The sequence below is a fragment of the Amaranthus tricolor genome, chromosome 9 (genome assembly GCF_026212465.1).
Source record: "Amaranthus tricolor cultivar Red isolate AtriRed21 chromosome 9, ASM2621246v1, whole genome shotgun sequence".
In the NCBI taxonomy this organism is placed as follows: Eukaryota; Viridiplantae; Streptophyta; class Magnoliopsida; order Caryophyllales; family Amaranthaceae; genus Amaranthus; species Amaranthus tricolor.
The window spans coordinates 6323683-6337636 of record NC_080055.1 but is presented as its reverse complement, the minus strand read 5'-3'; the positions used below and the strand labels follow the sequence as shown (position 1 = coordinate 6337636).

General features: G+C 37.3%; 1 protein-coding gene across 1 annotated transcript; it reads left to right on the top strand.

Moving 5' to 3' along the window:
• Positions 1-629: 629 nt before the first annotated feature.
• On the top strand, positions 630-2727 carry LOC130823207 (uncharacterized). Its single transcript, XM_057687838.1, has 3 exons — positions 630-869; positions 1080-2565; positions 2717-2727. Exons 1-3 carry the CDS (start codon positions 630-632, stop codon positions 2725-2727), a joined length of 1737 nt encoding a protein of 578 aa, XP_057543821.1.
• Positions 2728-13954: the final 11227 nt, after the last annotated feature.

Genomic DNA, 13954 nt, shown 5'->3' with positions numbered 1-13954 from the left:
ATGGACGGTTCAAAGTAGCTTAATTAGCCTTAATTTGCTGTTTAAATAGCTATTAATAAAGGGTCATTATTAGCCTTAAATGCTTAACATTAAAAAGGCTTAATTCTAGCTTTTGTTTAATGCTTTGTTTTCTGATTTTTGTAAGAGGGAAAGTTAAAAGGTTCCTTGAAGGGAAAGTTAAAAGGTTGCTTGAGGGAAGTTAAAAGGTTCCTTGAAGGCTTGTAACACTTGCATTATTTTTAGTATAAAAGGAACTCATTGCCATGCATTTTAGGAAAGTGAGATTGAAAACAAAATTCTGATTTTCTTTGTGAATTTCTTTGTGCTTACTTTGTGTTGCACGCCCCCTTTTATTCTTATTACTTAGTGTTTGAGAGTAAAAGCTTTGAGAGTTTAAAATACTTAGTGAATTTTTGCTGCTCAAAGAAACCATCCAATCTAGAATAAGTTTCTAAGTTGCGTGGGTGTTCTCTTGTTTCGTTCCTTGTTAAGCTTGTTTTTAAGCTAATTCATACACTCTAAAACGGTCCCATTACACTTCCACATCAGTTGGTATCAGAGCCAAATCGTGTTGAACGAGATTACACTAGTTAAAACGCAGTATGGGTGATAATTAGTCCAATGCCGAAATGTTAAAAGTAATCGTGGATCAACTTCATGTAATGCACGATGGAATGAAGAGGCATGAAACAAGAATGGATGCCATTGGAGAGACGTTGCTTAGAGTGGGTAGAAGGGTAGAGGAATTAGAGAATTCTACTCCCACCCATGGCGAGTCCCATTTTTGTAACAATCAAGAAGATAGAAGTTTCAAACTAGACCTTCCTGAATTTGATGGTTCTAGTGATCCGGAGGTTTTTTATGATTGGGTACGAAGATTAGAGAATATTTTTGAGTATAAAAATTATGATGATGATAAGAGTTGTAAAATGGCGACTCTTAAATTGACAAAACTTGCTGGGCTTTGGTATGATAACCTCAAAGCCAAGAGAAGGAGAGAAGGGAAAGAAAAGATTGCATCTTGGGAAAAACTCAAGAAGAAAATGGAGCAACGTTGGGTCCCACGTGAATATGTGCAGGATCAATATGTCAAATTAACTCGCCTAAATCAAGGTGAGCGTAATATTGATGAATATGTACGTGAGTTTGAGAAGCTTAGCTTGGTGTGTGACATACAAGAGAAGGAACCACTCAAAATTGCGCGTTTCACAAAGGGGCTTTCTAAACCAATCTCTAATAAGGTGGATCTTCTACCTTATTCCACTTATGATGAGGTTGTGAAAGCTGCTAGGAAGGTTGAAGCACAAAACAAAGAGGAGAAGCCGAAGAATGCTCCAAGACCCCCTTTTAGAGCGTTCTCTTCCGCGGGAAAAGTTGATTCTTTTCCTAGCCCTTCTAAATCAACTGTTCCTACTAACCCTTCGAAAACTTATGGAGGAAAACCAGATTTCAAGCAAGATGCATCCAAAAGAACTTGTTACAAGTGTCATGAAAGAGGACATATTGCTAGTGAATGTCCAAAACGGAATACACTTACTATTCAAGAAGGAGAGTGGGGTTCCGAAGAAGAGGAAGAGGAGGAGGAATATGAGGAATATGGTGCTGAAGAAAATGACGCTCCATTATGTGGTGTTGTGAGAAGACTTCTACATTCCGAACCTCTCAAAGATATGCAACAACGAGAGAACCTTTTTCATACTAGATGCAAGGTTCAAGACAAGGTTTTTGATGTGATTGTTGATGGAGGATCATGCACGGATGTGGCCTCAACTGAACTTGTAAGTAAGCTTAAATTACCTACACGAAATCATGCTAAACCTTACAAGTTAAATTGGCTGGATAATGACACCGGTTTAAAGGTTAAGAAACAAGCACTAGTTTCATTCACTATAGGAAATTTTTATGATGAACGTTGGTGTGACGTTTTACCTATGAGTGCGTGTCATATTTTGCTTGGTAGACCATGGCAATTTGATAGAAAAGCTATTCATGATGGTGTTTCTAATGTCTATACGGTCACTACCAAATTAGGAAAGAAGATTAGGTTGTTACCTTTGCCCCCTAAGGTTGAACCTATGGTGGAAAAGAAACCAAACTTCCTTATGTCTAGGAAGGAGTTTGAGGAAGAATGCGTGATAGAAGGAGGAGGGTTTCTGCTTATTGTAAAGCCCATTGTTGATGATGTTTCTCATGTGGCTAACTCTATTCCGTTGAGAAACTTGCTTAAAGAATTTGCAGATGTGTTTCCCGATGATTTGCCTAAAGGGTTGCCTCCATTTCGTGGTATTGAACATGCAATTGATTTGGTACCGGGAGCCTCATTACCAAACAAGGCAGCCTATAGATGCAATCCCGAGCAAGCTAAGGAGTTGCAAAGACAAGTTGAAGAACTCATGGAAAAGGGCTATGTGCGTGAACGCCTTAGTCCATGTGCGGTGCCTGCCCTTTTGGTGCCAAAGAAAGAAGGAACTTGGAGGATGTGTATTGATAGTCGTGCCATCAACAACATAACTATTAAATATAGATTTCCCATGCCAAGGCTACAAGACATGCTTGATGAATTAAGTGGAGCCACAGTTTTTAGCAAAATTGACTTGCGAAGTGGTTATCATCAAATGAGAATTCGTGAAGGAGATGAATGGAAGACTGCTTTCAAGACAAAGCAAGGTCTATATGAATGGCTTGTCATGCCATTTGGACTTTGCAATGCTCCTAGTTCGTTCATGAGACTCATGAATGAGGTATTACGTCCCTTTCTAAATAAATTCATTGTTGTATATTTAGATGATATTCTAGTATATAGTAAAACTGAAAATGAGCATTTGATACATTTGAGAGTTTTACTTGAGGCATTGAGAGAGCATAAATTGTATGGAAAAATGGAAAAATGTACTTTCATGTGTAGTAGTATTTCTTTCCTAGGCTACATTGTTTCTAGTGAAGGAGTACAGGTTGATCCCGAGAAGGTGAAAGCTATCTCAACATGGAAGGTACCCAAAGATGTTCATGAGGTTAGAAGTTTTCATGGACTAGCTTCATTTTACCGAGTCTTCATCAAGAACTTTTCCACTCTTATGGCGCCTTTAACGGAGCTCTTGAAGAAAGGTGCATTTCAATGGAATGAAGCAGCCCACAAAGCCTTTGAAGACGTCAAAACCAAGTTATGCAACGCTCCAATACTTGCATTACCTGATTTTGACAAGTTGTTTGAAGTAGAATGTGATGCAAGTGGCGTAGGCATTGGTGCGGTTCTTGTTCAAGAAAGGCGTCCCATTTGTTATTTTAGTGAAAAGTTAAGTGGAGCTAAGTTGAATTATTCAAATTATGATCGTGAATTCTATGCCATTGTTAGAGCTTTGGATTATTGGTCTCATTACTTAAGGCCAAAGCCATTTGTTCTACATTCCGATCATGAAGCTTTGAAGTTCATTCATGGTCAACAAAAGCTCAACCATAGACATGCAAAGTGGGTGGAGTTCCTACAATCCTTCACTTTTAGTTCGAAGTACAAGGAAGGGAAGAAGAATGTGGTGGCGGATGCATTGTCAAGGAGGAGTTACTTACTTGCTATGGTTCACACTCAAATATTAGGCTTTGAACACCTAAAGGCCTTATATGAAAGTGATGATGATTTTGCTACTGAATTTTCTAAGCCCACTAAAGGATACTTGGTTCATGATGGTTTCTTATTCAAGGGAAACAAGTTATGTATCCCTAAAAGTGGAGTGCGTGAGTTATTGGTGCGTGAAGTCCATGGAGGAGGTATTGCGGGTCATTTTGGAATTCATAAGACTATGGAGATACTTCAAGAACATTTCTATTGGCCACGAATGATCAAGGATGTAACACATGTGGTTGAAAGATGTTCTACTTGTCAAAAGTCCAAGAGTACCTTTCATAAGGGTCTCTACACTCCCTTGCCCGTTCCTAATGCTCCTTGGGAAGAGGTAAGTATGGACTTTATTGTGGGTCTTCCTAGGACTCAAAGAGGAAAAGATAGCATCATGGTGGTTGTTGATCGTTTTTCTAAAATGGCTCATTTCATTGCTTGTCACAAGACGGATGATGCATCTAAAGTTGCTGATTTGTACTTTCGAGAAATATTACGCCTACATGGAGTGCCAAGGACCATTGTTTCGGATAGGGACACTAAGTTCCTAAGTCATTTTTGGAGGACTCTTTGGAAGTTGGTAGGTACTAAACTTCTTTTTAGTACTTCTCATCATCCACAAACGGATGGTCAAACAGAGGTCACAAATCGCACTTTGGGATCCTTATTGCGTGGTCTAGTGAGTAGAACGCAAAAGGATTGGGATGTGAAGTTGGCTCATGCTGAGTTTGCCTACAATAGATCACCGTCATCTACTACTACTCGTGCTCCTTTTGAGGTGGTCTATGGGGTAAATCCTTTACTTCCTCTTGATCTTATTCCTTTGCCCAAGAAAGATCTAGTTCATGTTGATTCAAAGAAAAGATGGGAAGCTTTTCAAGAAACATGCGCTCAAGTCAAGAAAAAGATTGAAGCCATGAATACCGTTTACAAGGAAAGAGCTAATAAAAGAAGGAAACAGCCTACTTTTGCTCAAGGTGATTTGGTGTGGTTACATTTGCGCAAGGAACGTTTTCCTAACCTTAGGAAGAACAAGCTTATGCCTAGATCAGATGGTCCATTTCGTGTGGTTGAAAAGATTGGAGAAAGTGCTTACAAGCTTGAATTGCCAAGTGACTATGGTGGTGTTAGTGCAACTTTCAATGTGGGTGATTTGTCTCCATACCTTGAAGATGAGAGTTTGAGGGCAAACTTCTTTGAAGAGGGGGAGAATGATGAGAATTCAGTCCACAAAGTCCAAGATCATCAAGTTACGGTTCCTACAACACAAGCTACGGTCCATGCGTTACTTAGCCACGCAAATGTCAAGCAAATGGCTGCTAATTTCGTGGGATTCTCTTCAAAGAAATCCTTTATTACTTGCCTTAAATGGGAAGTTGAATAAATGGGAAGTTGAATAGATGAGAAGTTGAATAAATGGGAAGTTGAATACAAGCAGCAACCTGAATTCTAGCTTTAATGCTTAAATGGGAGTTTTTTTTTTATAGGAGAAATGCAAGAGTTTTTAGGAGAATATGGACGGTTCAAAGTAGCTTAATTAGCCTTAATTTGCTGTTTAAATAGCTATTAATAAAGGGTCATTATTAGCCTTAAATGCTTAACATTAAAAAGGCTTAATTCTAGCTTTTGTTTAATGCTTTGTTTTCTGATTTTTGTAAGAGGGAAAGTTAAAAGGTTCCTTGAAGGGAAAGTTAAAAGGTTGCTTGAGGGAAGTTAAAAGGTTCCTTGAAGGCTTGTAACACTTGCATTATTTTTAGTATAAAAGGAACTCATTGCCATGCATTTTAGGAAAGTGAGATTGAAAACAAAATTCTGATTTTCTTTGTGAATTTCTTTGTGCTTACTTTGTGTTGCACGCCCCCTTTTATTCTTATTACTTAGTGTTTGAGAGTAAAAGCTTTGAGAGTTTAAAATACTTAGTGAATTTTTGCTGCTCAAAGAAACCATCCAATCTAGAATAAGTTTCTAAGTTGCGTGGGTGTTCTCTTGTTTCGTTCCTTGTTAAGCTTGTTTTTAAGCTAATTCATACACTCTAAAACGGTCCCATTACACTTCCACATCAGTTGGTATCAGAGCCAAATCGTGTTGAACGAGATTACACTAGTTAAAACGCAGTATGGGTGATAATCAGTCCAATGCCGAAATGTTAAAAGTAATCGTGGATCAACTTCATGTAATGCACGATGGAATGAAGAGGCATGAAACAAGAATGGATGCCATTGGAGAGACGTTGCTTAGAGTGGGTAGAAGGGTAGAGGAATTAGAGAATTCTACTCCCACCCATGGCGAGTCCCATTTTCGTAACAATCAAGAAGATAGAAGTTTCAAACTAGACCTTCCTGAATTTGATGGTTCTAGTGATCCGGAGGTTTTTTATGATTGGGTACGAAGATTAGAGAATATTTTTGAGTATAAAAATTATGATGATGATAAGAGTTGTAAAATGGCGACTCTTAAATTGACAAAACTTGCTGGGCTTTGGTATGATAACCTCAAAGCCAAGAGAAGGAGAGAAGGGAAAGAAAAGATTGCATCTTGGGAAAAACTCAAGAAGAAAATGGAGCAACGTTGGGTCCCACGTGAATATGTGCAGGATCAATATGTCAAATTAACTCGCCTAAATCAAGGTGAGCGTAATATTGATGAATATGTACGTGAGTTTGAGAAGCTTAGCTTGGTGTGTGACATACAAGAGAAGGAACCACTCAAAATTGCGCGTTTCACAAAGGGGCTTTCTAAACCAATCTCTAATAAGGTGGATCTTCTACCTTATTCCACTTATGATGAGGTTGTGAAAGCTGCTAGGAAGGTTGAAGCACAAAACAAAGAGGAGAAGCCGAAGAATGCTCCAAGACCCCCTTTTAGAGCGTTCTCTTCCGCGGGAAAAGTTGATTCTTTTCCTAGCCCTTCTAAATCAACTGTTCCTACTAACCCTTCGAAAACTTATGGAGGAAAACCAGATTTCAAGCAAGATGCATCCAAAAGAACTTGTTACAAGTGTCATGAAAGAGGACATATTGCTAGTGAATGTCCAAAACGGAATACACTTACTATTCAAGAAGGAGAGTGGGGTTCCGAAGAAGAGGAAGAGGAGGAGGAATATGAGGAATATGGTGCTGAAGAAAATGACGCTCCATTATGTGGTGTTGTGAGAAGACTTCTACATTCCGAACCTCTCAAAGATATGCAACAACGAGAGAACCTTTTTCATACTAGATGCAAGGTTCAAGACAAGGTTTTTGATGTGATTGTTGATGGAGGATCATGCACGGATGTGGCCTCAACTGAACTTGTAAGTAAGCTTAAATTACCTACACGAAATCATGCTAAACCTTACAAGTTAAATTGGCTGGATAATGACACCGGTTTAAAGGTTAAGAAACAAGCACTAGTTTCATTCACTATAGGAAATTTTTATGATGAACGTTGGTGTGACGTTTTACCTATGAGTGCGTGTCATATTTTGCTTGGTAGACCATGGCAATTTGATAGAAAAGCTATTCATGATGGTGTTTCTAATGTCTATACGGTCACTACCAAATTAGGAAAGAAGATTAGGTTGTTACCTTTGCCCCCTAAGGTTGAACCTATGGTGGAAAAGAAACCAAACTTCCTTATGTCTAGGAAGGAGTTTGAGGAAGAATGCGTGATAGAAGGAGGAGGGTTTCTGCTTATTGTAAAGCCCATTGTTGATGATGTTTCTCATGTGGCTAACTCTATTCCGTTGAGAAACTTGCTTAAAGAATTTGCAGATGTGTTTCCCGATGATTTGCCTAAAGGGTTGCCTCCATTTCGTGGTATTGAACATGCAATTGATTTGGTACCGGGAGCCTCATTACCAAACAAGGCAGCCTATAGATGCAATCCCGAGCAAGCTAAGGAGTTGCAAAGACAAGTTGAAGAACTCATGGAAAAGGGCTATGTGCGTGAACGCCTTAGTCCATGTGCGGTGCCTGCCCTTTTGGTGCCAAAGAAAGAAGGAACTTGGAGGATGTGTATTGATAGTCGTGCCATCAACAACATAACTATTAAATATAGATTTCCCATGCCAAGGCTACAAGACATGCTTGATGAATTAAGTGGAGCCACAGTTTTTAGCAAAATTGACTTGCGAAGTGGTTATCATCAAATGAGAATTCGTGAAGGAGATGAATGGAAGACTGCTTTCAAGACAAAGCAAGGTCTATATGAATGGCTTGTCATGCCATTTGGACTTTGCAATGCTCCTAGTTCGTTCATGAGACTCATGAATGAGGTATTACGTCCCTTTCTAAATAAATTCATTGTTGTATATTTAGATGATATTCTAGTATATAGTAAAACTGAAAATGAGCATTTGATACATTTGAGAGTTTTACTTGAGGCATTGAGAGAGCATAAATTGTATGGAAAAATGGAAAAATGTACTTTCATGTGTAGTAGTATTTCTTTCCTAGGCTACATTGTTTCTAGTGAAGGAGTACAGGTTGATCCCGAGAAGGTGAAAGCTATCTCAACATGGAAGGTACCCAAAGATGTTCATGAGGTTAGAAGTTTTCATGGACTAGCTTCATTTTACCGAGTCTTCATCAAGAACTTTTCCACTCTTATGGCGCCTTTAACGGAGCTCTTGAAGAAAGGTGCATTTCAATGGAATGAAGCAGCCCACAAAGCCTTTGAAGACGTCAAAACCAAGTTATGCAACGCTCCAATACTTGCATTACCTGATTTTGACAAGTTGTTTGAAGTAGAATGTGATGCAAGTGGCGTAGGCATTGGTGCGGTTCTTGTTCAAGAAAGGCGTCCCATTTGTTATTTTAGTGAAAAGTTAAGTGGAGCTAAGTTGAATTATTCAAATTATGATCGTGAATTCTATGCCATTGTTAGAGCTTTGGATTATTGGTCTCATTACTTAAGGCCAAAGCCATTTGTTCTACATTCCGATCATGAAGCTTTGAAGTTCATTCATGGTCAACAAAAGCTCAACCATAGACATGCAAAGTGGGTGGAGTTCCTACAATCCTTCACTTTTAGTTCGAAGTACAAGGAAGGGAAGAAGAATGTGGTGGCGGATGCATTGTCAAGGAGGAGTTACTTACTTGCTATGGTTCACACTCAAATATTAGGCTTTGAACACCTAAAGGCCTTATATGAAAGTGATGATGATTTTGCTACTGAATTTTCTAAGCCCACTAAAGGATACTTGGTTCATGATGGTTTCTTATTCAAGGGAAACAAGTTATGTATCCCTAAAAGTGGAGTGCGTGAGTTATTGGTGCGTGAAGTCCATGGAGGAGGTATTGCGGGTCATTTTGGAATTCATAAGACTATGGAGATACTTCAAGAACATTTCTATTGGCCACGAATGATCAAGGATGTAACACATGTGGTTGAAAGATGTTCTACTTGTCAAAAGTCCAAGAGTACCTTTCATAAGGGTCTCTACACTCCCTTGCCCGTTCCTAATGCTCCTTGGGAAGAGGTAAGTATGGACTTTATTGTGGGTCTTCCTAGGACTCAAAGAGGAAAAGATAGCATCATGGTGGTTGTTGATCGTTTTTCTAAAATGGCTCATTTCATTGCTTGTCACAAGACGGATGATGCATCTAAAGTTGCTGATTTGTACTTTCGAGAAATATTACGCCTACATGGAGTGCCAAGGACCATTGTTTCGGATAGGGACACTAAGTTCCTAAGTCATTTTTGGAGGACTCTTTGGAAGTTGGTAGGTACTAAACTTCTTTTTAGTACTTCTCATCATCCACAAACGGATGGTCAAACAGAGGTCACAAATCGCACTTTGGGATCCTTATTGCGTGGTCTAGTGAGTAGAACGCAAAAGGATTGGGATGTGAAGTTGGCTCATGCTGAGTTTGCCTACAATAGATCACCGTCATCTACTACTACTCGTGCTCCTTTTGAGGTGGTCTATGGGGTAAATCCTTTACTTCCTCTTGATCTTATTCCTTTGCCCAAGAAAGATCTAGTTCATGTTGATTCAAAGAAAAGATGGGAAGCTTTTCAAGAAACATGCGCTCAAGTCAAGAAAAAGATTGAAGCCATGAATACCGTTTACAAGGAAAGAGCTAATAAAAGAAGGAAACAGCCTACTTTTGCTCAAGGTGATTTGGTGTGGTTACATTTGCGCAAGGAACGTTTTCCTAACCTTAGGAAGAACAAGCTTATGCCTAGATCAGATGGTCCATTTCGTGTGGTTGAAAAGATTGGAGAAAGTGCTTACAAGCTTGAATTGCCAAGTGACTATGGTGGTGTTAGTGCAACTTTCAATGTGGGTGATTTGTCTCCATACCTTGAAGATGAGAGTTTGAGGGCAAACTTCTTTGAAGAGGGGGAGAATGATGAGAATTCAGTCCACAAAGTCCAAGATCATCAAGTTACGGTTCCTACAACACAAGCTACGGTCCATGCGTTACTTAGCCACGCAAATGTCAAGCAAATGGCTGCTAATTTCGTGGGATTCTCTTCAAAGAAATCCTTTATTACTTGCCTTAAATGGGAAGTTGAATAAATGGGAAGTTGAATAGATGAGAAGTTGAATAAATGGGAAGTTGAATACAAGCAGCAACCTGAATTCTAGCTTTAATACTTAAATGGGAGTTTTTTTTTTATAGGAGAAATGCAAGAGTTTTTAGGAGAATATGGACGGTTCAAAGTAGCTTAATTAGCCTTAATTTGCTGTTTAAATAGCTATTAATAAAGGGTCATTATTAGCCTTAAATGCTTAACATTAAAAAGGCTTAATTCTAGCTTTTGTTTAATGCTTTGTTTTCTGATTTTTGTAAGAGGGAAAGTTAAAAGGTTCCTTGAAGGGAAAGTTAAAAGGTTGCTTGAGGGAAGTTAAAAGGTTCCTTGAAGGCTTGTAACACTTGCATTATTTTTAGTATAAAAGGAACTCATTGCCATGCATTTTAGGAAAGTGAGATTGAAAACAAAATTCTGATTTTCTTTGTGAATTTCTTTGTGCTTACTTTGTGTTGCACGCCCCCTTTTATTCTTATTACTTAGTGTTTGAGAGTAAAAGCTTTGAGAGTTTAAAATACTTAGTGAATTTTTGCTGCTCAAAGAAACCATCCAATCTAGAATAAGTTTCTAAGTTGCGTGGGTGTTCTCTTGTTTCGTTCCTTGTTAAGCTTGTTTTTAAGCTAATTCATACACTCTAAAACGGTCCCATTACACTTCCACATCACTTCATTGATCATTGATCCTTGTTCATTCTTCATCGTTCATTCTTCAATTATCATTGATCCTTCTTCATTATTCATCGTTCATTCGTCATTGATCATTGATCCTTGTTCATTCTTCATCGTTCATTCTTCATTGATCATTGATCCTTGTTCATTCTTCATCGTTCATTCGTCATTGATCATTGATCCTTGTTCATTCTTCATCGTTCATTCTTTATTGATCATTGATCCTTGTTCATTCTTCATCATTCATTCTTCATTGATCATTGATCCTTATTCATTCTTCATCGTTCATTCCTCATTGATCATTGATCCTTATTCATTCTTCATTGTTCATTCTTCATTGATCATTGATCTTTGTTCATTCTTCATCGTTCATTCTTCATTGATCATTGGTCCTTGTTCTTTCTTCATCGTTTATTCTTTCTTGACCATTGAACCTTGTTCATTTTTCAATGATCAATGATCCTTGATCATTCTTCATCGTTCATTCGTCATTGATTATTGATCCTTGTTCATTCTTCATCGTTCATTCTTCATTAATCATTGATCCTTGTTCATTCTTCATCGTTCATTCTTTATTGGCCATTTATCCTTGTTCATTCTTCATTGATCGGTTATCCTTGTTCATTCTTCATCGTTCATTCGTCATTGATTATTGATCCTTGTTCATTCTTCATCGTTTATTCTTCATGGATCATTCATCCTTGTTCAATCTTCACCGTTGATTCGTCATTGATCATTGATCCTTGTTCATTCTTCATCGTTCATTCTTTATTGATCATTGATCCTTGTTCATTCTTTATCGTTCATTCTTCATTGATCATTGATCCTTGTTCATTCTTCATCGTTCATTCTTTATTTACCATTGATCCTTGTTCATTCTTTAATGATCATTGATCCTTGTTCATTCTTCATCGTTCATTCGTCATTGATTATTGATCCTTGTTCATTCTTCATCGTTCATTCTTCATTAATCATTGATCCTTGTTCATTCTTCATCGTTCATTCTTTATTGACCATTTATCCTTGTTCATTCTTCATTGATCATTGATCCTTGTTCATTCTTCATCGTTCATTCTTCATTGATCATTGATCTCTTTTCATACTTCATCGTTCATTCTTCATTGATCATTGATCCTTGTTTATTCTTCATCGTTCATTCTTCTTTGATCATTGATCCTTGTTCATTCTTCATCGTTCATTCGTCATTGATTATTGATCCTTGTTCATTCTTCATCGTTCATTCTTCATTAATCATTGATCCTTGTTCATTCTTCATCGTTCATTCTTTATTGACCATTTATCCTTGTTCATTCTTCATTGATCATTGATCCTTGTTCATTCTTCATCGTTCATTCTTCATTGATCATTGATCTCTTTTCATACTTCATCGTTCATTCTTCATTGATCATTGATCCTTGTTTATTCTTCATCGTTCATTCTTCTTTGATCATTGATCCTTGTTCATTCTTCATCGTTCATTCTTCATTGATCATTGATCCTTGTTCATTCTTCATCGTTCATTCTTTATTGACCATTGATCCTTGTTCATTCTTTAATGATCATTGATCCTTGTTCATTCTTCATCGTTTATTCTTCATTGATCATTGATCCTTGTTCATTCTTCATCGTTCATTCTTCATCGTTCATTCGCCATTGATCATTGATCCTTGTTCATTCTTCATCGTTCATTCTTCATTGATCATTGATCCTTGTTCATTCTTCATCGTTCATTCTTCAATTATCATTGATCCTTCTTCATTATTCATCGTTCATTCGTCATTGATCATTGATCCTTGTTCATTCTTCATCGTTCATTCTTTATTGATCATTGATCCTTGTTCATTCTTCATCATTCATTCTTCATTGATCATTGATCCTTATTCATTCTTCATCGTTCATTCCTCATTGATCATTGATCCTTATTCATTCTTCATTGTTCATTCTTCATTGATCATTGATCTTTGTTCATTCTTCATCGTTCATTCTTCATTGATCATTCGTCCTTGTTCTTTCTTCATCGTTTATTCTTTCTTGACCATTGATCCTTGTTCATTTTTCAATGATCAATGATCCTTGATCATTCTTCATCGTTCATTCGTCATTGATTATTGATCCTTGTTCATTCTTCATCGTTCATTCTTCATTAATCATTGATCCTTGTTCATTCTTCATCGTTCATTCTTTATTGGCCATTTATCCTTGTTCATTCTTCATTGATCGGTTATCCTTGTTCATTCTTCATCGTTCATTCGTCATTGATTATTGATCCTTGTTCATTCTTCATCGTTCATTCTTCATGGATCATTCATCCTTGTTCAATCTTCACCGTTGATTCGTCATTGATCATTGATCCTTGTTCATTCTTCATCGTTCATTCTTTATTGATCATTGATCCTTGTTCATTCTTTATCGTTCATTCTTCATTGATCATTGATCCTTGTTCATTCTTCATCGTTCATTCTTTATTTACCATTGATCCTTGTTCATTCTTTAATGATCATTGATCCTTGTTCATTCTTCATTGATCATTGATCCTTGTTCATTCTTCATCGTTCATTCTTCATTGATCATTGATCTCTTTTCATACTTCATCGTTCATTCTTCATTGATTATTGATCCTTGTTTATTCTTCATCGTTCATTCTTCTTTGATCATTGATCCTTGTTCATTCTTCATCGTTCATTCTTCATTGATCATTGATCCTTGTTCATTCTTCATCGTTCATTCTTTATTGACCATTGATCCTTGTTCATTCTTTAATGATCATTGATCCTTGTTCATTCTTCATCGTTTATTCTTCATTGATCATTGATCCTTGTTCATTCTTCATCGTTCATTCTTCATCGTTCATTCGCCATTGATCATTGATCCTTGTTCATTCTTCATCGTTCATTCTTCATTGATCATTGATCCTTGTTCATTCTTCATCGTTCATTCTTCAATTATCATTGATCCTTCTTCATTATTCATCGTTCATTCGTCATTGATCATTGATCCTTGTTCATTCTTCATCGTTCATTCTTCATTGATCATTGATCCTTGTTCATTCTTCATCGTTCATTCGTCATTGATCATTGATCCTTGTTCATTCTTCATCGTTCATTCTTTATTGATCATTGATCCTTGTTCATTCTTCATCATTCATTCTTCATTG

Coding starts and splice junctions, on each gene's coding strand:
- LOC130823207 (XM_057687838.1), top strand. CDS start 630: ATGTTAAAAGTAATCGTGGATCAACTTCATGTAATGCACGATGGAATG. Junction 870..1,079: donor CGGAGGTTTTTTATGATTGG/GTACGAAGATTA, acceptor GAATATGTGCAG/GATCAATATGTCAAATTAAC.